Source organism: Rhopilema esculentum, chromosome 11, assembly GCF_057945365.1.
Source record: "Rhopilema esculentum isolate cy_ngs chromosome 11, ASM5794536v1, whole genome shotgun sequence".
In the NCBI taxonomy this organism is placed as follows: domain Eukaryota; kingdom Metazoa; phylum Cnidaria; class Scyphozoa; order Rhizostomeae; family Rhizostomatidae; genus Rhopilema; species Rhopilema esculentum.
In genome coordinates this window covers 4,928,522-4,954,568 of record NC_142825.1, presented here as the reverse complement: position 1 = coordinate 4,954,568, position 26,047 = coordinate 4,928,522, and the positions used below count along the sequence as shown (strand labels likewise).

Below are 26,047 nucleotides of genomic sequence, written 5' to 3'. Positions count from 1 at the left end.
AAGCGTGTAGTAAAAGATTATATAGAAAATGGACCCTGTCACCTTGAAATGAACATGCAGAAGATTCTAATTGGCTGATTCTCATTGACAGGACTCTCATTGACATTGATTCTCATTTATAATTATTCTAGTGTTTTGTTATTTCAAAATGTTTGCGATTAATCTGTTGTTTTTGAATATAAAGTTCTGTTGCGTTTATAATGTGAAAGTATATGATATTGTAACAAGAAGTTCGCAAGTATTAATTTGTTGTTATATGTCACTAATTTGTCCGACACTCATTTTCGGAAAACTCTAGGCCATGGAATATATATACACAGTTGTGGATCAAAAGAGGCTAATCAAAAAGCGAGCACATCAGTGCCGCTTGCTATTTGAAAATATCACCAATGGGCAATGGAGTCCAAGGGTCAAAATGAACTTCTTCTATTCACACATTAGCCATTTGATTTTTATGATTTTTAAAACTGCTAGGCGGAACGACGATCGGGCTCTATCAATAATCCGAAACATGTCGCTGTTAAAGTTTTTGGTACAATCCTGGTTGTGTATAAAATATTATCCTCACAACTTTCAATTGAAGTTTTAGAAATGTTGCGCTCTCAGCCCAAACGCTTGCAATCTCTTCCTTAATGTAAATTGAAATAACATCTTCTGGATAGTGGCAATTCAAAAAGACCTATTTTAGTTGATCGAGTTCCCAGCAAGCTTTGACTTGGGATAAATCATTAGTGCCCCTTGTTATAATACTTTGCTGTGATTGACTTTCCTTTGCTTTGAGCAAAAGGAAATCCATCGAGGGGATAACCCTTTGTGATACACACTGGTCAGAAATACAGTGCCAAGCTTTTCAACAATAACATCTAAAAAAGGCAAAGATTTTTTTCTTCCTTTTCAAAAGTAAAATGAAGGGCTAGGTGCAGGCTATTTAGGCACTTTAGAAAGATATCACACTCAGCCTCTGTCTAGAAAATAGTAAATATGTCATCCACCTATCGAAAATAGAGACCTGGCTTTTGGTCGCTGTCGAACAAATGATCTTCATGAAAGTTAACATGCATACAGACAGCGTTGATTTTGTAATATACATATTTTCATTCTATTAATGCAGTCTGATGCTTTATTATTTTGACCACTAGTGTTGTCGCATACAGGGCCACCAAGAGGTTTCAGCGGCCATGTGGCAGACAAGAGTGAAGCCCTGCCCCCCCCCTCTCGGTGTCCCTGGTCGTAAGTATTTTGCAGTAAGGATTCGTAAGTTACCAAAAATGCAATAGCTTTCTGAAACGATTAAGTATTACAAAAATGAATTAATAACAGTTACATTAATCTCTGACAAGGTTTAAATGCATAAACTTTTAATCATCGGCGATTCATTAAAAAAAGGGTTTTTGTGTCCGGAATTTTCAAGGGTAAGTCTGGAAATTTAAGCAAGCGAGGATCTCTGTTTGTACGTGTAGAACTCAATAGGACGATTTTACTATTGAATAAAGCATTGTAACAGCCAACCGTTAGTTGGCACACTATGAAAATAAGAAACTAAATGCGAAAATAAGAAACTAACTGGTGTTGCGAATTTCATATCTCAATATCAAAACAAAAGCCAACGGAATAATGTCATACTTACAATATCAGATTTGCAATCAGAATGACCAGAGTTTGTCAACAGGCATATCACCACAAACAGGCCTAATCTTTTGAGCATGTGGATGCAGCCATTTTGATTTGATTTTTCACAAAGCATGCTGGGATATCTTTCTCCTTCCTAGCTTCCTCGGACCGCGATAAGAGATATGACTGGCTAACGGCTAACGAGAATTCTTTTATTGTCGTTGTGCGACAAAAGTGAAAAAGCAAAGAAATTAAAAAAAATCAAACAAGCCCTAATGTCAATTGCCACGAAATATCATCAAGTGATTTTATATAGAAAAACTGTAATTTGCAATTTAGTAAGTGTGCTTGTGTATATCAGTGCATCATTTGGTTAATCAAAAAGATCATAGCTTTTCAAGCATGGATTTAGCTAATGAAAGATATTAAAAGGCCATATCTTATGTTGATTACACGAAAGATAATACATAGAAACGACAGCTGTTTTTGTGTTATGCATGAGAAATTAACCTTGTATTATGTTTACTGACACTACTCTTTTTAATTGCATTCCCAATGCTAACTACGGTTTTTGGGTTATTTTGATTACCATAGCAACAAACGATTCATTGTAACTTATGGGTGTATTCATTCTAAATGTAATTAGTTGTTAGCTGAGTCGAGGGCAGTCGCGATTACTAGCGAAGAGACGTTTGATGTTTGATTCGATAGCTGAAATTTGGTATCTGTACAGCGGATGGGATACAGGTTTGTTTAACAAAAATATACAATACAGATGAAAAACGAAAGAAAATTTAAATTTTCTGGTCTATGACTTCTTCAAATGCATGTTTCCATCACTTGTACCCAATTTATGAAGTCGGAACACCTTCACGAGATCAGTTCGTTTTTGGCTGCTAATGTTCGGTGTCCAATACGCTACCCAGACCATTTACCACAAGTCATTCTTGTAATTAATTCAACAATCTGACTGGTATCTAGTAAATCTTTGTATTATCGACAAATTGAGTGAAGACACATAAACATCCAAACAAATGAGATGAACGCTTTTAATGTGGTGTAGGTTTTTGTGAATGCGTGCAGATTTTTGTCAAAATAAAGGAAACAGCGGAGTTTTTGATTCAATTGATTTTTGCAACGTAAAAACATAAAACAGAAATACAGGTGGCTTCAACCACAGGTTGCTGTTAATCACAAAGGATCTCTTTAAAGAAAAGAAGGAATTGCGAAAAAAATCGAACAAAATTTTTAAAATACGCTGGATTGATTGGATAAAGCCCAAAAGAAGGATGGAAAATTCTCCAGAGCCAACTCCACATTGGGGCGATTCAGTGAGACGATGGGGTGCGTTATGGGACATACATATAAACGTAATTGGAGCTTTATTCATTGCGATCGCCTTCTGGAATGCCATCTCTTTACTTTTGCATGTTTTGGAGAGGAAGACAACATCTAGACGAATCTTTAAATGCTACTCAACTATCAACTTTCTGCTGTTGTTCTTTAATTTCATCAGAGGCTTGAGCTTACTGGTAAATCCATACAACTCAAATGTACACCATTTAAAGCTATCACAAGGAATTTCGTTTCTTTTTTGGGGTATGACAGTGCCATGTTTTACTGCTTCTTTCATGCTTATGAACATGGCTCTACTTGATGCAACGAAGATGCAACTCTACTCAAAAAAGCTACAAAACATGAAACTAATCCTTTGCATTGTTTCATTTAATTTTGTTTTGGTAATAAGTGTTGACGTCACATCAATACTAAGACCAAGTCTTTATTTCATACTGTACGTTTGTCAGGTGTTCTTCATGCTGTTTGGGGTAGCAGTGGCGGGGACAATGATCTTTACGGGGTACAGTGTATTGAACAAGGTTAGAGAAAGCGAAAGGCAACTTCGCTCATTTAACAATAATGTGATTGTGAACAAGACAGCTGAATTGGGCCATGATATCAACTTGCAAAGCCCGAGCACTTCTGGTAACATAAGACAGGACAAAGATGCAAAGATTGATGTTCCAGGGAGACATGCCTTAACAAAAATCAGTGCGGAGCCAATGCCAAAACAGAAATCTTCAAATGAGACATCTTGGAAATCAAAGAAATTTAGACGCTCAACGAAAAGATTTACAATGATAAGCATAATCATTTCAGTAGCAGCTATCTTGTACAGCCTCATCCAGATATATTCCTTCATAGCAATTTACGATTTCAACAACCCGAGCAAACCAATAAATCCATGGCATTGGATTGCATACCAGACAACTGCACGTCTTCTCGAGGTAACTATGAGCATCTGTGTGTCTTTTGTCGTCCGATCAAAACGTAACATATTGCCATGCCACAACCCGCACCAAACATAGCCAGAATACCCCACGTACAAAGACTTAGCAGAAAATCAACCAACAAAAAATGTACAGCGTTCATTTCCAGAAGCCATGGCAACCGCAGTTGCTACGAATCTTGAAATAGCCTTTCCAAAGACACTGCAAAGGGACACCAGAAAGCTTAACCAAAGCTTGCATAGCACGATAAGCAGAGCAAAGTTAGTATTGTTTACTAAAGGGAGGTTCCTTCTACTTCCATTATTGACCTCTGTCCACTTCCTTTTTTCTTAATTAAGCTCTGCACAAGCAGGCACAAGAATTAAAGACGACATATCGTGAAAAGATTTTGAAGAATTTCTAACATGATTATTCGTGTAATTGCGATAAATGATGAAAATAAAGGTGATAAAATAAAAATGACAAATAAAAACTAGTGAAAGATGTGATAAAATAAATTAAAAAATAAAAACAAGAAAAATGATTATTATCTTCAATGAAAATTAAGACCAAGTAAAAGTTGCTGCTATAATTGTGAGAAATTGTTGATGTACATATAAGAATTTATGAAATATAAAGAAGTGCTTTTTTAACGTGTTACTCGATGGTATCCAATTCACAAGAAAAATAATGACTTTGATTAGCAAAGATCAACCTTGTTCATACTTGCATAGAGGAACACCCCTATTGCTTGTTTAGTAAAAGTCTAAATAAAATATCTGATGATAGGAATTTCTTATTCTGCCTTTTATCAACTATAATACTGCAATATGTGGACGATGATGAAAAGAAACTAACAAGACAAATTAATTCGAAGACTAAGCAGTGTTTAATCAGAACAAATTATGATTGTGACTAGGCCATGCTATTCTAGTTAAAGAACGTTTGGAGACGAGCAACACGCATCTTTATCTAGGCAAGATTATACTATGTACGTTGCGAACGTGCGAATTGTACTTCATCCAGAATAAGGATAATACAGTTAGCAAATAAATTCAGTACCAGAATGAAAATATAATAGTTTGATTGTTAAAATCAAAATATAATAGTTTAATAATCAAACTATCATATTTTCATTCTGATACTAAATTTATTTGCTAACTGTATTAGCAAAATTATACTGTTGGCTAAAACAGTTCAGACATTAATCGTAGGGCGATGTATAACAGCGTAAAGATTTTTATCACGCTGGATATGTCCCTTCAAATTAAAATCCTGATGTTAAGGTCCCCATATCAAAGTTTCCATTAAAGCTGTGGTTTCCAATCAATGTTTCAATAACACAACATATGCTTAACCCAATTATTAAAATGACACAAAAAGAAGATTATTCTCGTAGGACTCTTAGAAACCAGCATTTTTATTATTGCTGTCATGACACATTTTATTTTTGCTGTCATACAGCCAACAAAACCACTGAAAATCCTTCTGCAATGCCCCCATTTTCATATTAAGCTAGTCACCAATAATGATGTGTCATTGATGAAAAGCATTGAAATCATCCTTCTAAAATGATTCTGCGATTGGTTGATTATTGTGAAAGATAGACTAATTAAAAAAGCGATCAAATCAAAGGCTAACGTGCAATTATAAAGACAGTTTTCTTGCTAAAATCCTTTCAAAACACCGAAAGAGATTCCGAACAACAAGGTATATAAACACAAACTCTCAAATAGGTGCTCTTAGATCTTCAATTTCTCGAATAGAAAATATGCTTAAGTACAAAATTTAAAATTCGGTGTGTGACTTTTACTGGCTAAGGACACGTCTATGACAATTAAAAACACAATAACGTGACATCTACATGTGCATCTACCAGTCTACCTTGGTTAAAATGTGAATTCATCATCCAGGTTGTTTACAATCTGAAGATTGACACCAATCCTTGAAAATAAAAAGTGTTTTTAAGCCGTATATATATAGTATTTGAACATTGTAGCTTTTTAGCTAATTTCTCGAGGTATTTATGAGCCCGCACAAAATTGTCTAAGCTGCAAACAAGAACACGAAGGTTTCATACTAGGGTTGCAGGAAATTTGGCTGCTGTAGACTGTGATGCTTTTAAAAAAACCCCTTTCCTCCTTCCTATGTGTAAGCCATCATGTTTTTGGTGCCTTTATTTTTGTAAAAAATTCTTGGATAAAAATATGCCTGAACCTTGTTTAAGAATAGTTTTTTGTTACTAGAAGCTTCGAAAAATAACAAATTTTCGGACTTATTTTCGAGGATTTTTGAACAAAAGATTTCGACAAACCGTCTCTGCAAGATTCCAAAATATATGTCACACCTATTTGTGAGCTTACATTATTTAATCGTTGGCAATGAAACCAACTAAAAAGAAATAAAGGAAAATTGAAAAAAGGAGAAAACAAGGCGAAGTGAGAAAAACTGCGGATTCAGAGCATAAATAAGTTTAAAGCAGATTTCAACAGTTCGGTAAAAAGTGAAACATGTAGAAAGTTCAGCATTTATACGTGACGTAGGAACTGCATCAATTTGCCCGCATGGGGAAAAAGAAAACGATATTTTAAGGCAACTGTTAAGAAACACCAATAATGCTTTAAGTGCTTTAAGGGATTTGAGAGATTTCAAGAAAACTGCATCGGTTCTAATCTTAATTTTTCAGGAAGCTTGCACGTTTCTTTATATTGTCCCATTTCCTAAGATTTAAAACTTTCGAACAATCAACCAGACTTTGGACAATAAAAGTTTAATCAAAAGGTGAAATATCATCCGAAAGTTTTTGTTTTTCTCAGGTGGTAGATGAATTAATAAAAATAAAAAAAAATCTAGAGAAAAAAAATGCATAGCTACCCTTGGAAATCCTTTGTGATTTCATCAACCTTCGAGGGATGACAGCAGAGAGCAGAGCAAGAGAACTCAGGATCAAATAGTTTTGTGAAATACTTCTTCCCACATCTAGTTACGTCATCAATTGTTACTTTGGACACTTTCTGAAGAAGGTCTCTTTAAAAAACAAATATATAAAAATACATGCAGCTATTTGAAATAGTAGATATAAAAACATTTAGTAATAAGAAAACCTCTCTATATGATCTCAAAGCTAAAACCAAAGACAAAGATGCGATACTTTAAAGTCGAGACACTTTATTCATATAGAATTAACTGGACGAAAACGCGTTTCAATATTCATCTTTATTATTCTAAAAGTAGTAAATTTCGTTTTCGCATGCTCTTTGTTCAGATCCCTTTCCATCGCCATCAAGAAATCAAAATCAATATTTGATTTGGAGACGCCATGTTACCGTCACTACCGAAAAATAACAGCGAAAGAGCAGCTTTACATAAACCGTTGAAACTCCTGTCGAAAAAGCGCCTATAACACACAGCATGAAATCACTTAAAACCACAGTTCATAAATTTAAGAGGGGTAGAAATTCATTCTTCGATGTTTTGATTACAGTTTACTTGATTTAAGGATTTCATAGACTTTTATACGCCAAATGGCGCTTTCCCATCGAATTCCTAAATTCAATGCATTTAAAACAAAGTTCCCGCATTCATTAAACCTCATGATATCATTAAAATTTATCATTTCTTTTAACAAAGATTTCAAAATAAACGGATTAACAGAGATTTTACACACGCGACTTGAAATTATTCCACTGGCTAAAACAGCTACATTACCGCCTACCAACGATAGAGAATCAAACAACATTGACTGCATACTGGGTCAAAAGGATCATTATATCTATCTCGATCATCTAGAATCAACGAACCCACCCAGCTATTCTCGCAATCTGTATTCGGCATGAAACATTTTGCAGGAGAACGACACGTGCTCACGTTCACAATCACTGTGAATTACAGCGACAATTAAATGAGAAAGATTCGGCTTATCCAGCTATATATAAGCCAAAGGTTTTCTACTTCTCCAAAAATTATCAAACCACATCCAGATGATATCTGATTTTGGTTTGTTTTTTGGTAAAGGAGAGTTCATTTAATCCCTATGCGCCTAAAAGCCCTACAGGGGGAAATATGTTGGAGATGAGGTAGGGATTTTAAAGAAACTGAACTGACTCATTTTGGGTTCAAATATTTAACACGTATTAAAATACTAAAATTTAGGAAATTACTCCGAAATAATAAAAATTGTCATGGAAAAAGTGAGATAGCTGTTTGGAAAACGTCTTTGATTAAGGAGTTTTTTCTTTGAAGAAACCCTCGGTACAAGGGGGCCAGGAGAGTTTACATCTTGGAACAATGAGCCTTAGCATATTCATGAGACACTCTGTTTTCATGGCACATGAATCCTTTGAGTTACAAATCAAATTTTCATCGATTTTATAGGTTCATCAATGTCTGCTGCTGTGATAAGCAACCAGGTAACCTGCTGGCAATATTGCGGACAATGAAGGGGATTGATATGACCCCAATCGATAATGTTCTTGTTCTGGTCAATTGAAATTAATTCTCTTTTTCAAAATCAACCAAATCAGCATTGCTCTCCCAGTATTAACCAAGCTATTAACAAGGATTTTGTCGCCGCTTTTTTTTGCAACCTCTGTTCTGTGTCAATTACAGAATTTTTGAGTACATTTCAAGCTTAGTACAACGAAAAAAGCTTATTCTTCTAAGCCATGAAGATTCATACTCACGTTAAATGTATAATCATTATGAAATTAATACGTAATCCTTCTAGCAGCCGTTTCATTAATGAATTCAGATGCACATGCATTGTACACAGACGAGAATCAGCTTGCCTTTGACGAAACATACCTAATACTCTATAAATCTCACTTTATTTTAATGTACGAATGTCCAAAATAAAAAAAATTAGGTGATCAGATGATTAATTGCATTAACAAAAAGGTAACATTGCTAAGAAAGTTAATTCTATAATGGAATCATTAGCGTATTGAAAGCAAACTTACTTGCTAAACTGCTGTCCAACTCCTTTGAAAGTTGACATCATGCTCTGTTAACGAGACACAGTTTAAAGTTTACACTTCACAATATAATAGCTCTTAGCTGGCAAGGCAGTTTAAGGACAGCTTATCATCAAACACAAGAGAAGAATCCAAAAAGAGCTGGGTTTAGGTCATTGGTTACATAACACACCCCATCTACATAGGAAGGGCGAGTTTATCTGTTCTCTTTGACTTTCAAAACCTTTAAAGTCTACACCACTATAATGAGCATGGCCGGGAAACACTCAATCAAATTAAGTTTCGTATCTAAACTTCAATCTCAACAAAACGGCTTTTGTATGAAATTCATTATCTATCTATATTTTAGCTACTGGAAGTATAAAGTTTTTACAAAACGGCCACCAAAGTGATGGAATTTAACTGAACTACGGCCAGGCAGATCTGGACATAAGAGCAAAAACAGCCAAGCGAAAGTTTTGTTTCTGGAAAAACCAGAATAAAACGAACAAAAAATTTAAACGCACTGATTCGAGGCAGACTGGGTATTGGCAAAGGAAAATTGAACCGGGACTTTTTAACAACGCTTTGTTAGGGACGAAAGCAAATGAGTAGGGGTCTTAAAATTTGGCTAAAGTGGAAGGACCGAAGCTTTAAATGCTGCAACCACAGCCCTGTCATTAAAAATGACAGCTCACTGTCTGTCGAGCGTATCACAGAAACAAATCAATCTGCGAAATAAGACCATAAAAGGCAACCATAAACACCTCAAACGCTGCATCCCCAACGGTCTGTTCCTTTTCAATAGTTTGGAATATTATACCACTGACGGCGGCTTCTAAATGATCTTCCTCAAAGGGCGTCTCCCCAGAAATAAAGTCGTTCTGTAATACGAAATAAAAAGTACAATTATGAAGAGGTATTTCTTTTCAAAGCTAGCCAGAACCTTTTCCTGTTTGATCTGTCAAATAGGCTATGCAGAAGGGTCGAGCCAAGAAAAAATGTTCTTCAATTCTTATGGTCACAAACACTGATCTGTCACTAAACGATACTAATATGACTATCAACAGCCAGACGTTCAGCAGAATCCATTTACAACAGTTTAAAGTTGATTTTACTTAATGAATAAACACAATTTTGACATTCTCCTAGAAGCGAAATAATTCGAAGAAATTTCTTCAACTCAATATATCACGGGGGCGCGTGTTCTTGTTTATAAATGAAGTAAACTGCGAGCATATTTCATTTGAAAATAGTTTAAATGGTATGTTGCTATGATTTTTTCTAAAAAACATGCTTGTGGGTATTTGTTTCGGTATTAGCTCTCAGATAAGTATATAGTGTCTTTTAGTTGTCCTGGAAACTGTACATGCAAATTCATCAGTCATAGTAACACACGCAAGATCTTTCTTTACAAAAAGGAAGCTTGGTTCGACAAAAAACGGACGTAAAATATAAGAGTTTCCTTTTGACATTCTGAAACCTGTACAACTTCTGTAACCTGTCTATGACAGTACTTACTTCATAAGTGCTATCGCTTGTATTAAGACTATCTGAAAACTTAATGTTGTACGACTACAAACTACAAAATGAATATGACTATAAAATACCAGGGTATATGAAGATGAATAGCCATATAGAGAGGAGTACTGGCAATGACCACGACAGAGTCAAAAATGAGAAAAGCCAGTTCATTTCCAATGCTTACACAATCAAGAATGAATTTCGATTGAATCTTTAAATATCCTTATAGCCAAACCCAGGTCTCTTATAGAAGATAATCATCAGAAATCTTCAGCTTTTTTGTTGGTATCGAAATTCCGCCCATGCTATCAACTATTCTAATTTTCTTTCATGAAATTTAGAAACTCTTCAACCGTCGATCAAACTCACAATTATCTGTTTCCCCTTTTGAAATGCTGAGAATATGTGAGTAGATTTCATGAGGACAAAAGTCAGCTTGCCAGAGAGTGGGTCCACAGATATACTGTAATGGTAAGCTAGACCCAGGCCTCTAATCTGTCTCCACAGCGGGCCCTACGAGATGAAAAATAACAAATTCAGACGTACAAGAGACTATTTATATGTTTTCATATCGTTGGAAACCATGACCTCACCATGGTGTGCAGTAAATAAATATAAAGTGAGAAATGGTGGAAGCTCTTTCAGGAGGCACAACATTGAAAAGAAAAAATTCACATTCTTACAGCTAAAATTTGTTACAAAACTTCAAATACGTAGTTCTATAAAGACAAACAAGATCAATAACAGTGGAAAATTAAATTTCAATGAATCAAATTTTTGCAAACCGAAATTTCAAATGTTAAATGAGACCATAAAATTGATAAGTTAATGAAAGGCGCGAAGCTTTTGTCTAGCAGGAAGCACAAACACAAGAGCCTTAAATTCACACAAAATTCCTTATGCCATAAAACGAGATGTGAGCTACATCTTTGAGTATGGATCAAAAATAATAAAATTATATCAAATATTTGTATTGCAGAAAAAGCCGATTGAAACTATCAAGTATGTTTGAGAGTAATGATGATCGCTTGGCTGTGAAATGGCTTGGAAAGCTAGCCACTGTTTTGGAAAAATTAAGAATTTAATCCATGGAAATGCCTGATTAAAAGAAACACACGTAATGGATTAAAGCCTCGTCAATTGAGTAAACCTTTAGAGAAAAATTGGTAGAAGAATATATCATTATCAAGCAGGAATCGCAGAAATTAAATTTAATGACATCAATATGGTAGAATTTCTCTAAAATTGTGGTTTTTGAACAGAAGACGTATTTTAAATTAAAAAGATACTTTAAATACGTCATATCAAGCACCATCACCAACGTGAATTCCCTAATTCAAAAAAGACAATATAAGCGCACATTATGTTGTCCATTAAAAAACCTGCTAGCCAACTCAGATTCCAATTTGTGTATCGGCTTGAATAGGAGAAATGTTTTGTTGTTGTAGCATGTCTGCTTATCATTGAATGATTAAAAAGGTTTTATAAATCATGAATTAATAGAGGAGATTGGATCGAACGTATCGAAAGGATATTTCACAGAGTTGAGAGTTATTAAAAACGTAATAGCCAAAGCCGTTTGAGAAAAGTTAACACAAAAAGTTCATATCAGCGCTTTATAAAATGTGTTTTAGGTGTCTGCAGTTATTCGTTTTAAATCATTCATTTCAGTAAATACAATTTATTCTTTGAATATCATTTATAATATTGGTAGAAATAAAGTTAAGGTAAGAAGTTCAAGAGAGCAGTGGTTTTGTATTTTTGCAACAAAATACGTCCCAAAAAAATTAAGACATTGGAAATGAAGACTATTTACCTCTAAAGCACAAAGGTACTCCACCAGCACAAGCAATGGTGCATAATCGTCATCAGCGAAATTTGAAATGCATGGTGTAGTTTGGTAAAAAAAGGAGGACTCAACTGCCCCAATGCCAATTATCTTTGAAACAAATTTATTAGAGACCAGTTTGTTATCTGGCGTGACCGGAGAATTCCTGTAAAAAACACAACGATACTTCAAGTGTTTATAAGACTACAGATTAAGGAGGCCAAATGCAATAATGCTCAGCCCCCTTGAACTATCAACATCAGCCGCTCAATGCCAAAAAAGTTTCAAATATATTCCGCTCGAAAATATATCTTGCTTTATAGTAATATACAAAACATGCTAATATGTATGTTTTTATACCACAAAACACACAGCAACCTTAGCTCTATGAAAATTTGATGAGAGCACACGATTCAAGATTGCCCCTCCATATTGATCTGTTTTTCAATTGCCTTTACAACAGTGGAAATTCCATTGATTAAATTTATAATGACTTCTAAACACCAACAACACTAAAAGCAAGAGTTTCCCTTGCACCCCTACATACGTCACTTCCAATTAATCTAAATACAGCAAAAGGTTGGGCATTAGTACAGCTTGTTTTAGAATGATCTATCATTCAATTATAGCTGTTAAAATTTTCTCGTAAAATTTGATTACCCCTTTGATGTTTGCGCTCTGATTTCCTCGGGCAAAAACTTTTCGCTAATCACTGCATGAGCATCTGTTTGCAATTTCTGACCATCTACAGCCATGAAAAACTGAATTGATCCCGGATTGGTGATTAACTCGCGCAGTTTTTCTAGATCATTGATCACCTTCGATTCAATAGAAAAGCTGACAGAATAACACTAATATACTTTTGGTATTCATAAAATTCAGAAAGAAGTATTAGTAGTTCAATAAATGGAACTAGAAAAGACACCAGGCAGAGCCCCCTGAAAAGTGGGTACATCGAACAGAAAAGTTCGTTTTATCAGGTTTAAGTGTAGCATCTTTACTCGTAAATTCTACAACATCAAAAAGAAAAATGGTTTCTCTATCCAATATTAAAAGAAATCGTGTGCGTTTTAACCGAGGCAAAAACAAGGTGATTATTGTGCTTGAAAAAGCCAGTCTCTGTTCAAACAGACAAAATTAGTGCTTGATATTTGCCAAACTGGACAGAAAGTAGTTGATAATATGGGTGTGTAGGCTAGAGAAAGATCAACATATTGAAAACTGGCTGGCCCTACCTATTTGTGTAGTTTTCACTAAAATTTACACTAATTCCAACTACTCTAAGTTAGGTGGCTCCGTAAGTAAACAGGATAATTCCAAAGAACTGCACATTTGTCTGTATTTTCGTTCGAGCTAGTCAAAATAAGGCAAGAGAGGATTACTTACAAAATTGACTTAAGGAAACAAGATTGACGCATTACCAAGGATTTCGTGTCCGAGAAAAAGAGCGTAACCACAACTCATGTACCGTCAATCCTCGAATTAGCCCCCTGGGGGCTTATTTATTTTTAACATTTTTGGATGGGGGCATATTCGAGGGGGGCTTATGCAAGGGGGGGCTTATAAATATTATAAATAAAATATATAAAATTATTGTAGACATTAGGAAGACATTATTAAAAGATCTCGTTTATTTTACTAGGAATTTCTTTATGAGCATTTAATTAATTCTTACCAAAAGTATGAAATTGTTGTAATTCAATAGAACGTCATAGGCAACCTCAGATGGCAAAAATCATCAAATGGAGAGGTCAATTCGAGAATTTACAGTAGCAGTGGGGGCTTATTCGAGGGAGGGGGCTTATTGACAATTTGTAGTTCTAGGGTGGGGGCTTATTAGATGGGGGGGGGCTTTTTCGAGGGGGCCAATTCGAGGGTTTACAGTACTTGAAGAACTCATAGCCACAAAAATCATCGATCTCTGAGTTTACTTACAACTCAGCCATACCCAGTAACGAAGTAGGGTTTAGATGAAATTCGCTCTGTCCTAATGTTAATAACTCAAAAATAAACAGCACCTCACAAAGTAGCACTGGCATGTCATTGAGAAAATAACAAGATACTCCTTGAAGAATGAAATTCCCATTTAAAAAACTCGTACCTGTTGCGGGTTAGTTGTGAGCTTCTCCGTCATTTGAGAAAGAAACTTCTGTTGCCTTACCATATTACTGATAAAATAGTTGCTTTCTGAAAAAAGAAAACATTCAAAAATTGGGTCAAAATTGTAATTACCAATTAGAACAAATAGCTTGATTATAAACAATTTTTGACCACAAACCATAGCTATTAACAACGTCAATTAAAAACGTCATAGTTATTAAAAGTCGCCAGCAAACAAAATTTTTTCCAATCAAAGTTGTTGAATTTTACTAATGCACAGCATAGAAGCAAACTGCGGAAAAGTTTTCCCCGGCCTTCAGATAACAAATACCAAATGTTTTCTCTGTTTTCACTATATCACGCAGCTGGTAATTCAATTTTAATTAAGGAAAAACCAAGCAACAAATTTAATAGACAAATACCAGAAAAATTGGAAACATTTTCCAGTCAAAGTTCTGAAAACGGTCTAGGGTCGCTAGAAATTGTAGAATCAATTTTTTTCTTGGGGACTTTTGAATTTCTTCCTTATTTCCAAAATGGCGGAACAGTTGTAAAATGGCGGATTTTTAACAAAAACGTAGGCATTAAATTAGGCTTGAGCTCGTATCAAATGCAATTTTTAGATGTTTTCAAGTAGATACCTATTTACTTTTTGTAAATAAACTATAAAAATGGGTCTATTAACCATTATCTTTCATAATGGTGGCACTAATTCAAAATGGCGGATTAGCTTGCTTGCACTGATCAAATTTTACCTAAAATCTGTGAATGAAGTATTTGAATACGAATATTTTATGATGTGCTTTGGGTCACAATACCAGATAAAATTCATAAAGGTGTATTTGAAATGAATGAGACATTCTCCAGGCAAGACATATTCTAATCAACGATATGGTCCTTCTGCCAACAAACCTTCTGTGATTTTTACACAAAGCGTTATGATATTCACTATTAGTGAAAATTCCCAAACATCTCTTGCATTGCTTTGTACAATGAAAAGGGAGGAAAAAGTCTCACGCAACAAGCATATGCTGAATTGCCACATTTAAAATATTTGCTCCAGCTTTGTGCAAATAATACATTATAGATTCTTGAATATCATAATGAAAAAAAGACAGCATCCTTAGACCCACATCAGTTCATCAGTTTTTAATGTTTAATTGTAAAGCCTCGAAAAATAAATAGAGATATCAAATTCGTATGCAGACAGCTGTAAACCCTCCATAAGGACACCTCCAAACGGATCCCGGAGAACTAGCATTGTGTTTCAACAGTGCTTTCATCTCTCGTTTTTCTAGATCACTGAAAACAAACACATCCGACGTGCCTTTAAAACTTTCATCATTTTTAACACCATAATTTTTAACATCAAATTTTTTTATATTTTAAGGGGACATATATTAAAAGAGGGTGGCGCTTATTGAATTTTTTCACTCTTCCTAGGCAATATGTTTAAAAAAACATCTAATGATGATCGTATTTGGCGTGAAACTCTGAGTAACAACTAAATACGTCTGGTTCCAAAGGTAATAAACGCTACTCGGAAGTTATAGAGAAGTAAATTTCGCTATTGTTTCACGAAATAAAGCTAAAGAAGCATGGTAGTATATTGTTAATTACTGTTCTATGTGTTTCGAATACGTTTGATATTTTCTCAATAAATTTTTTCGTTCGAATAAATTTTTTGAAATTTTAAGGGGGCATTTATTCGAGGGGGCGTCTGTTCGAGGAGGCGTCTGTTCGAGGAGGCGCTTATTGAAAAAAATTTAGGGGGCTTTTATTCGGGGGGTTGTTTAAAAGAAGGGGGCGTTTAATCGAAGTTTAATGGTATTATAATTTTCAATAAACGTCGTGTAAGCAAAATGGTAGGTAGTGTAAGCGCTGTCTTTAGGAAGATAACCAAAATGAACTTATCGTTCAGTCGGCTAGAAGCGGGTAATTAATAAGTAACGCCTTTTTGAATTTCGAGGAAACTCGATAAGCTGACCCAATACCCTGTTTACAAAACAGTTCAGCCAAAATTCTAGTTTCTTCGGCGCCTAGTTGTGCAACTTGGACTTTCTCAACCTCTGAATGCCAAAGCAAGGTAATGATAATAAGGTTCACGATATCGTGAATAACTAATGTTTCGAAGAAACATTTAGAAGAAACCAACTGAATGTTGTAGAGCGAACAACGATAGTAGGAGAGTAAACATCTAAGATGGAAAGTGGGAGGGGAGGGGAAGGGGTTGAATGGTTGCCACACAGTAATGAGCCAAAATGAAACAATTGATCAAGTTTCTAATTATGGTTGGTGTTCTCACAGTTTCAACTTAAAATTAATCCAACCTGATTTGGAAGTTGAAAATAGAAACTTTATTTATATTCATAAACAGAGCGTCATAGTGAAACAAAAGTTTCAAATTACGTACCCTATAAGACTTCAAAATAACCAGCAAAAACTATTGTATTCATGACGTCATAAATTGGCGGATATAAAATTTTCAAGATCACGAAGTTTAAAAGCTGCCGGTCTAAATCTAAACTACTTTACATCGACAAGAGGCATAGACAATCTCCTTGCCAATTTCTATAAGGTTTAATTCAAATGGATATTTTTGCATATTAAGAGAAAGACCACTCAAAAAATCCGCGCAATTAACCGCGTCCTTTTACTGAGGTACAAAGAATGGATGAATCTAAATTAGCGAAAAATATGAAAATATGGTGGAAAAAAATTTTCACCAAACAATAATAAAAATTGTGCAGTCCACCAAAATCAAAGGAACACTTGTTATTGCATCCTTCGTTAGTATCAGGGATTAGCAGATTACTAAATATGCGTGATTAAAACTATTCAAGGCAGATGGCTTGGGGAATGGGTCGGTCTCTACAAGGTGTCACCATTAATCTTCAAGACTTACTTGTAGTACCAGCAGAAATTTGAAGCGCGAAGTGGCATTTGAAAACGTTAATGTGAGTAATCTCTAAATTGTAGAATTAATAACCTTACCATTTTTTATTGATGAAAGAACGTTTTCTGAAAATGGGTGAATTGCCAAGAAAACAGCAAGCTGAGCTGACTGTTTTACTCGATTTTAAAAACTAATCATTGAATTGGGCAGTCTTTCATGCTAATCAACTATAAGGTAGGCAGTACACGCAGATTGTTAGCGCTTTTATCTCCGAAATTACTTCACGTCCTCACAAATATAGTTTATGATTGGTGACACAGTAACTCAAGACAATATACTTAAAAGAATAACTCAAGGTCTCCATTAAGCAAATAAGCAAATTGGAAGTTTAACAGTGACATCTGTCGCTGCAGACCAAGAAATGAAGATAAACTAAACAATAAGCTTCTTGGAGTTCGTTCGATTTATCTACAACATAAGTTATCTTTCCTTTTTTACTGGCAACTATAATTGAAAATTTTAATTATCTCAAGCCTGTTGCTATATATGCTCTCATTCAAAACCTTTGAATAAAATACGGCCCTATAATTGGAAAAAAACTATATTTAGCTTCGTAGATTATGAATAAACGACAATCATGATAACATGGAACATTTTCTAAGCAATTTAATTTCTCGCTATAAAAATGTGAAGTTCGAACGCACTACCGATCTTCTGCCTACATGGTTTTGTTCTTAACTTGAGAACTAAACAGGGAAATTTCATTCAGTGGTTCGGTGGGTACTATCGAGGGAGTAGGGTACCACATAGATGCTGGCTAGGTCCCTTTCTATTGATATTGTATGCCAACGGCTATGAAAGGATGGCTCATTGGTTAGGGTCGATGACTACAAATCCCGGGGTCTGGACATGACAAAAATTTTATTCGGAGTTAGGAAAGTCGCCAGCTCTCTAATTTCCAGGTGTGGGAATCACGAGGTGTTGTCACATCGAGAGGAAGGACCAGGACACTGCTCGATAAGCAGAGCTTCTCAAAGTCGAAAACTGCCCTAGAATGCTAGGTAGCAAAACAATAGCATAGCGTATCATACAATAGCAACAGCATAGCATCTGAAAGAATGCTCTGAAGAAATCCAAAGGAAATGAGTATGCTGATGACGAAAATACTACTTATGACTTCTCACACTCAAGTCCTCATTAAACACGAGCTGAAATGCATTGGAACTATTCGCCAGGCAACAGTAGTCTTTAAAGAATGCAGTAGTCATTGCGACTGGCAGAAACTTGAGAAGGTAGCAAGCGAATATATAAATTTTTATCATCTTTTGAAATGCTGTAATTATTACACTAAAGCATGACTCGCAGCAATGTTTGAGAAACTTTAGCCATCAATAGAAAGAATAATTGATTACGAAATGGATCAAACAACGGCTTAGAAAGCTATAAGTCCCATTTCGTCTCCAAAACAAAGAGAATCTTTTTTGCGCGGGTTCCCAAAGTGCCTTCCAAAGAATGAACAAACTCTTGAAACGGATTAAATGATTATTGTTAGGAAACTTGCAACTGGTCAAAAGTCAATTGGAAGGAGAGGAGACAGGAATGAGTTGGCTGGCATAGCTCCATCATTGCAAGCCTTCAAGTCTAAACCAGGGTGCCCAGAAGCGATAAAATGAATTTTAGGAAATTATCATGCTAGTAACTTTGTGGATTATAAAGTACCATTTGCAAAATATTTTAGATTCTTATTTCAAACCAAAGCTGAAATCGATGATAAAAATTATTCTGTACATTGCTCAGATGTTTAGTCAAAAAGAGGCATCATGATTAATGCTCAAAGGCCTCTTAGCACTTGTGATGGATTTTTAAACTCTTAGAAATTATAAAATGGTATATAAAATTTAATTATTCAACTGCATACCGGTTTGTAAACTGATGGCATCGGAAAATTTTGACTCTGAGATAATATTTTGAATCACCAAAGGCAAAATAATAACATTCTGACTCGTATAGACTATAGCTAATCAACTAATGACTGATTCAAACGATAACAGACAAAGGTATGACAGCAAAATGATGTTAGTAGGAAAAGATGACTGGTTGTCACTTATACATCACAAACAATTTTGAACATTGCCTTCTTCGGGCAATGCATTTCTTTGAGATGGTCATGTTAGATACGGTGTCCCAGCTGTAGTTAACAGTGATAAATCTTACAAAAGGATTTTGCAATAGGGGCTATGTTTACATCAATGGTCGGGCAAAAATACGACACGTATGTTATTTGACGATTTCATTCAAGCGACTAGCATGAAAATAATCATCAAATTTCAAAAAATATAATAATATACCTTAAAAACGTTTCCTGATGTGCAAATTGAAATTCATATACTAATTCTTTTGAAAGTATGCTAAAACATCCATACCGTAAATCCTCCAATTAGCCCCCTGGGGGCTAATTTATTTTCGATATTTTTGAATGGGGGCTTATTCGAGGGGGGGGGCTTATATGAGGGGGGGCTAATTATTGTAGACATTTAGAAAACATTATTAAAAGACCTCGTTTATTTTAGTATAAATTTCTTTATGAGCATTCAATTAATTACTACCAAAAGTATGAATTTGTTGTGGTAATTTAATAAAACGCCAGAGGCAACCTCAGATGGCAAAAATCATCAAATTGAGGGGTCCAATTTGAAAATTTACGGTAGCAGTGGGGGCTTATTCAAGGGGGTGGCTTATTGAAAATTTGTAGTTCTAGGGTGGGGGCTTATTCGAGGGGAGGGGGGCTTTTCGAGGGGGGACCAACTCGAGGATTTAAGGTACATGAACAAAAAACCACATATCTAACGCGAAATTCTTCCCTTCACGCCTGCAGCATTATTTCGATCCACAATTTTTGCTTTCCTTAAGCCATTATTCGACCCTTTTACTCTGAAGAGTATCGGACGATAGAATGCTAATGTTCCGAGTTTCAATCCTGTCTTCAAAAATACAAAATAAACACGGCAAGCAGAGTGACAGATTGACCTTATTCTGAGGAATTTCACACATTTGAGATGTCCTTCAATCAATTATATTGCAAAGTTGCGGGTCAAAAAATGCAATCTAAATAAATTTATAATTCAATAACCATCAAAATTATACACATAGCTCGTAAAATAGTGAAAGTTTTTAAATCAAAGTGTTTCGAATGAAACTTTTTTCATTCAGAAAGGAAAACTGCTTTAAAAGACTCTTCGTGATATCGTTTGAATTTTTTCTTTGCGGTTAGTGCTCCTGTGACCAAGACCCACCTTTCGTTTTATTTTCATTTTAGCACTACTTATTTATCTTTCGACAAAATTTTTCATTTTTTTCATTACACATGTTTTAAGTATTTCAGAGATTCCTTTCTCTTGAAGATAATAATTCAAGAATATATTTCTGGCCATTTGTATCCAGTTTTAAAATTCAAAAGAAATGATGGCCTAGTCAAGGGTATGCTTGGTTAACACAATCAATGAATCAGCAAAAATGTGCAAACATAATAAAGGAAGTGAATACAACAAGGAGTTCAGAAAAGCCTCAACCTTTCTCTGGATGAAAGTTTTTCAAACTTGATTACCTAAAAATTTTCCTTAAATTTTTTAAATAATAGCTTTTTAGAAAGGAATTTAAGTAAAATCATCCTTAGTCTGGTCGTAATACGGTAGATTCCTGTCCTTTCTCAAAACTACTGCATTTTTGGTTAACTTTTCTCTGACTCACAGCCGTGGAACGGTAATGTTTTCAGGTATCTGGCATACAAAACCATCAAGTTTATAATGTTTATTCAGTTAATCATATTTGATACAATAATTTTTTGATCGAGGTAATTATTTGTTTCGCCTCAATTACACAACTGATTCCTTACGAGACTGCACATTGACCACCAGACTGCACACAACACGAGAAAAAACGCGGCTGCAAACCAACCCAAACATAAAATTTACATTCTACCCAATCAAACAGTTTTTATCTTTTAAAACACATTGTACCGAAGAGATAACGCTACTGCTAGGCATGATAACACTTGTGAGAAATTTCTCTTTGTTTAATGTTATGAAAAATATCACCACCGCTTTTAATAAGCGTTTAAAGTTGGCTAGTAGACAAAAGGAACCAAGTATGAATGTATTCTAAACGCTGTTGTGTGTAGCTTTGCTAAAGGGTTTGCAAAATGGCCACCTTTGTAAGATTATCCTAAAACGACAACAAAAACTGAAGCGCTACTCAAAAGACGATAGAGATTCTTTAAACTATGAAGTGACCTCAGACCCCTTCTAGTCCTTCTCCTAAAGGTTTACTTTCAAATATCACAACTTATCCTATTCTCTCACATTTTTTGGCAATCATAGTTCTCCGATTTTAGTCTGATTTCATTCTTGGAAATAAAAGTTGCTTGCAAAGACGCTTCACCCGTTTCATATAGTAAAGAAGTTGTGGAATAGTTGGGATGAAATGCGATTAGGTGCGATAAAATGTGATTAGTTGCGAAGAAATATGATAAATGAAGGTCAGCCTTATGGGCAGGTTCTCAAGCCAAGATGCGTACACATCAATAAAAACAGTTGTATGTTTCTCGCAAAGATGGCACAGTGATGCGCATGAGGTCAGGCATTGGATTTTAGATGACCTGCATGTTGTTCTCGCCATCTTATTACTCCTTTTGCTTTTCAAGTGCAGCGAGAGATAAAAAAAGCTTAAATTAACAAAATTAATACTAACATATGTTTAAAGTGATGGTGTAACCTAATCATAATGTAATTTGATGTGCTCAAGAAACGACTATTGCAGAAAACAACCAAACGATCAATCTACTTTAACAAATCGCTGCGCATGTGGTTCTTAAACATCGAACGGCATCTTACGCTAAATAGCCAATTTCAATTATATTCAAGCTTGTATAGAGTTACTAATAACATAACACGGCTGAGCCCAAAACTTCTCTTGAATAAAAGATTGTAAGTACATGTACATCCCTTTAGAGTGTAGTTCAACTTTCAATAAGGTTAGCGGAAGAAAAATTCTTTCAAAGATCTCAACCGAAGGGCTTGCTTTAAATATTAACAAGCAGAGCAAAAATCATACATCTGCCAGTCTGACCCCGATATCACGCATTATACGTCATGTACAATTTTCCTTAAAAAGCCCATCGCTGTGCTCCTCATCTCATTAATAATGATAGCGGAGTTCGAGAAGGATTTACACGCTGCCTGTCATATCTAGGTGCGCAGTTGTAGGAAACACAGCTAGGTTTTAAGGACAAGTCGACTCTACCACAAAAGGAAGGTTGGTATCTTTTTAAACTCCATACGTAAAGAATGCATGCAGCTGTAAACACAATACGGTTGGAGATAGAACGTTGTCATTTTCATTCAAAAATTTGTATTGGCAGTGCTCTAAAGAAAATTCGGAGTTAAAAAGAATCGTCATAAGAACATAGAATACCATAATGCTATTCCAAATTACAAGGCTAAAAAAGAAATAAAATCATGTATGGGTATCCGTGAATTTCTTATTTGCGCGAGCTTTAATACACATAAGATACAGATGAATGGGCGTCCAATATCTTTCCCAGTTTGCCAATCACAGTTCGATGTAATATAACTTCAAAAACTGAGCAGTAGAAAAAAGCATTGTAACCACAATCAGGGTTCCGTAGTAGTACAGTTTTGCTAATATGGGCGGAAAATAGGAGTTGATGTTGCATCTAGATTGTTTGCCAGTTAAATTTATCGTGTAATTTTGGAGAAAATGTGAAGCTAAGGATGGCAGTCGGGAAGTTGAAGAAAAAAACTGAAATACTAAATAGAGATAAACACTAAAAAATAAGCGCTTAAAGAAGGCATTTTATGAGAGAAAAAAAGTCAAAGCCGCGAAAGCTTAAGATCACCAGCTTGGGATACAATGCTCTGCGTGAAAATTCATCACTTCAAGTATTCATCTACTTTATTTCTATGTTATTTGATGAATGCCATTTGGATTAGATTCAAGCGATGTTTTTCTTTTTTGGGCGAAATTCATATCATTCTATTTTGCTTACGAAAAATTGATGTTTTCAGCAAGAACCTAATTCAAAAATACGTACGAGTTGGTGGCCGAAATTTGCTATTTATCCTTAAAAAACCTTTAACAATTTCTAAACGTACTATTTTCAGATGGGACGTAAAATTATTCTCTTGTTGAAAAAGACCATCAAACTCAACGATCAAGAAAACGGATGAATTGACAGGTTCTTTAGACAGTACGCATGAAATCGTTTAGAAATATTTATTTACAGAGAAGTATTTCTGCTTTTAAATATTTTCAAATAAACATGGCCAAAGTTGATCTTAAACACCTCTTATTTTTGAAAGCGTGTATAGCGTATAAAAACATACGAAGGGGCCAAATATATAGAGCTGAAAAAACAAATAAATCAGAAAAAAGACAGGAAGGAAATTCAATTTATTTAATCAACCAAATGCTGTGAATACAAAGCTGCCGACTGTTGCCTGTTGATGGCATTAAGCGTGAAACTCAGGGTTGAAGCTTTAGACAGTTTATAATTTTGCAACACATAACAATTAGACAATTTGTCTAAATTCTTCAAATCTTGTACTTTTCACTCAGGTTTAAAGAAATGGTAGTCTCTAAAAATCGTAGTTTATATAACCTTTTTTAAAAACATATTTTTCTGCAAAGACCAAAGCTGTAGCGGGGGAGTATATTTCACAGTTTATACAGCAGAACCTCTTATAAAAAATTCAGAACTTTTCTTTTCATGGAAACGTTTTATTTTAACAATCACACTAATACCAAAGAGTGATATTTGAAAATGGCCTTGAAAAAAGAAAACATTTCACAAACATACTAACAGCTTTTTGTCTGAAACTTCTCAGAGTAAAAAACGTCAGAAAAAGGTTCCGAAAGAACACGATGCAAAATATATCCCCAGTTGTGGCTTGAAAAAGGCCAATCAGAAAAACGCGAGCACATCACCGGTTTAGTTTTCCAATCACTACCACGTGCCTGTAGGAAAACCACCACTGGAGTCCATGAGAGAAAACGAACTCCTTCTGTCTACCCAATAGCGGTTTTTTCCTATGTATGTAGATCGATTCCAAAACTGCTAGATAAAAAGACGACCTGGTTCTGTCAAATATCTGAAACATTTCGTCAATATATACTGGGTTATCTAAAAGATATTGACTGGTGGCAGAATCATTTGCTTTAACGGTTTTCTAGACCTACACGATCGAGGAGGCTGTTCTCTTCTGTTGAAAGGAATATGTTGTTTTATCCTATCCCGCAATCCTTGGGTTGTGCGTCTTACGTAGCCAGAATCACAATGGCATGAAAATTCTAAAACAACGGAAGCCTTTTGGTTGGTAGGAACGCAAACCTAATCAAATTTTCAGGCAACTAAATAATTTCCAAAGAGCGACAAATAAAACATATTTTTCTGTTATATTTAATAGTTTGTGTCAACCCTTAATAGTTTCAGAAGTACTCTCACACGAGTAATAACTATACCACATCTATAGTTTGAATTAAACAAACCGACAGCCGGGTCGAGGTGTAGAAATCAAGCATGATATATTGATTGAGAAATGAGGCTGCAGATCAGATGTAGCAGCTGCTACATGATCTAGTGAAATCACGGAAAGCAAGTTTCTCATACCACAGACTCCGAGCAGTATCACAAAAAGGCAGTAGCAAAAAGATTTCGAAGAATGATTTGGCTGTTGGAAGTGAGAAGATAGAATAAATGAGTTGAGAAAATAGGAGTCGTAAAACGATACTTTAACATGGGCGTCAAATACTGAAATCAATTGAATTATTTCTTTTCACTATTTGTAAGAAAATACATCAGCATCATTTGGCATAGAGAGATGTAATATAAGACAGACAGCTTAAGATAGAAAAAGCAGATTTAATAACATAATAAGTCTTTAATGGCACAGATTTTGAATACAGATATATCAAGAAATTTGGAGCACTGAAGATCGGCAGAAAGCGACTAACAGAAGCGAATTGGTTTAAGATAATTAAACATAAATTATTTTAGTTGAAGTTTTTATACATTTATGTTTTTTGAGTTTGTTAAAAAGTGCGAATAAGCAGAATTATGATTGAGGTTTTGCTTGTAATTTCTTGCAGGAAATGGAATCTCTAAAGAACTTTGTCTTTATTACGATAATAGCATGCAGCTTACTACACGACGTCGATGCCTTTGTGCGAGTAGGAAGATCAGAAAGTCGAAAGAAAAACGACAATGATTGGCTGATGCGAAAAGAGACAACACGAGGGCCCAGAGAGTTTAGTAAGGCGCTATTGAAAGCACGGGTTCTAAAGCAGCTGGCCTGGGTGAAGGCTATGATTGATGCTGATGACAACGGTGATGCCGATTTATACCTGTTCGTGGCCAAGAGCCGCCAAAGGAAAAAGGAACTCCAAAAAATGAGACAAGAGGATACTCTATCAAGTGCAAGAGACAAATAGCCAGACACTGTAAACAAAATTAGAAAAGACCTGTAATACTTGATTGTAGTGTATAGATAAAAAATGAACTCGACGTCTGTTCGTTTGTGTTGGTAGAAAAGACCATTGATATAAAATACACGATTTTCTTACTTACGATCACTGATTTTCGAACGGATCTCAACATTTGATGAATCGTGTTCGCATTCAAAGAGATTGATAGTAGCATGTACCTAGCTCAAACACCATAACATCAATTGAAAATTCACATTGTTAAGATTAAATTGAAGGAAAATATCGAATTATGGTAGTGACATACTGTCGGATTCAGCAACGCTTTCTTTTCAAATCCAATTTATTTCAGCTGGCATTGAAGAGATTTGAT

General features: G+C 35.1%; 2 protein-coding genes and 1 long non-coding RNA gene across 3 annotated transcripts in view; 2 read left to right on the top strand and 1 right to left on the bottom strand.

The window, feature by feature from the left end:
• Window positions 1-1,211: 1,211 nt before the first annotated feature.
• Window positions 1,212-5,518, top strand: LOC135693420 (uncharacterized). The gene has a single exon (XM_065211900.2). It carries the CDS (start codon window positions 2,901-2,903, stop codon window positions 3,975-3,977), a length of 1,077 nt encoding a protein of 358 aa, XP_065067972.2. The 5' UTR covers window positions 1,212-2,900; the 3' UTR covers window positions 3,978-5,518.
• Window positions 5,519-5,615: 97 nt separating this feature from the next.
• Window positions 5,616-26,047, bottom strand: part of LOC135693419 (uncharacterized protein C05D11.1) — a 38,116-nt gene continuing 17,684 nt past the window's right edge. The window contains exons 19-26 of the mRNA XM_089111524.1: window positions 14,284-14,369; window positions 12,843-13,000; window positions 12,171-12,348; window positions 10,724-10,867; window positions 9,598-9,714; window positions 8,837-8,880; window positions 6,753-6,905; window positions 5,616-5,822 (exon numbers count right to left, since the gene is read on the bottom strand). Of these exons, the coding sequence (XP_088967650.1) occupies window positions 5,768-5,822; window positions 6,753-6,905; window positions 8,837-8,880; window positions 9,598-9,714; window positions 10,724-10,867; window positions 12,171-12,348; window positions 12,843-13,000; window positions 14,284-14,369 (935 nt within the window). The 3' untranslated portion in view covers window positions 5,616-5,767. The remainder of the gene's footprint in view (window positions 5,823-6,752; window positions 6,906-8,836; window positions 8,881-9,597; window positions 9,715-10,723; window positions 10,868-12,170; window positions 12,349-12,842; window positions 13,001-14,283; window positions 14,370-26,047) is intronic.
• On the top strand, window positions 21,653-25,751 carry LOC148958946 (uncharacterized). Its single transcript, XR_016144304.1, has 2 exons — window positions 21,653-22,488; window positions 25,342-25,751. It is a non-coding gene; the product is annotated as an uncharacterized LOC148958946 (long non-coding RNA).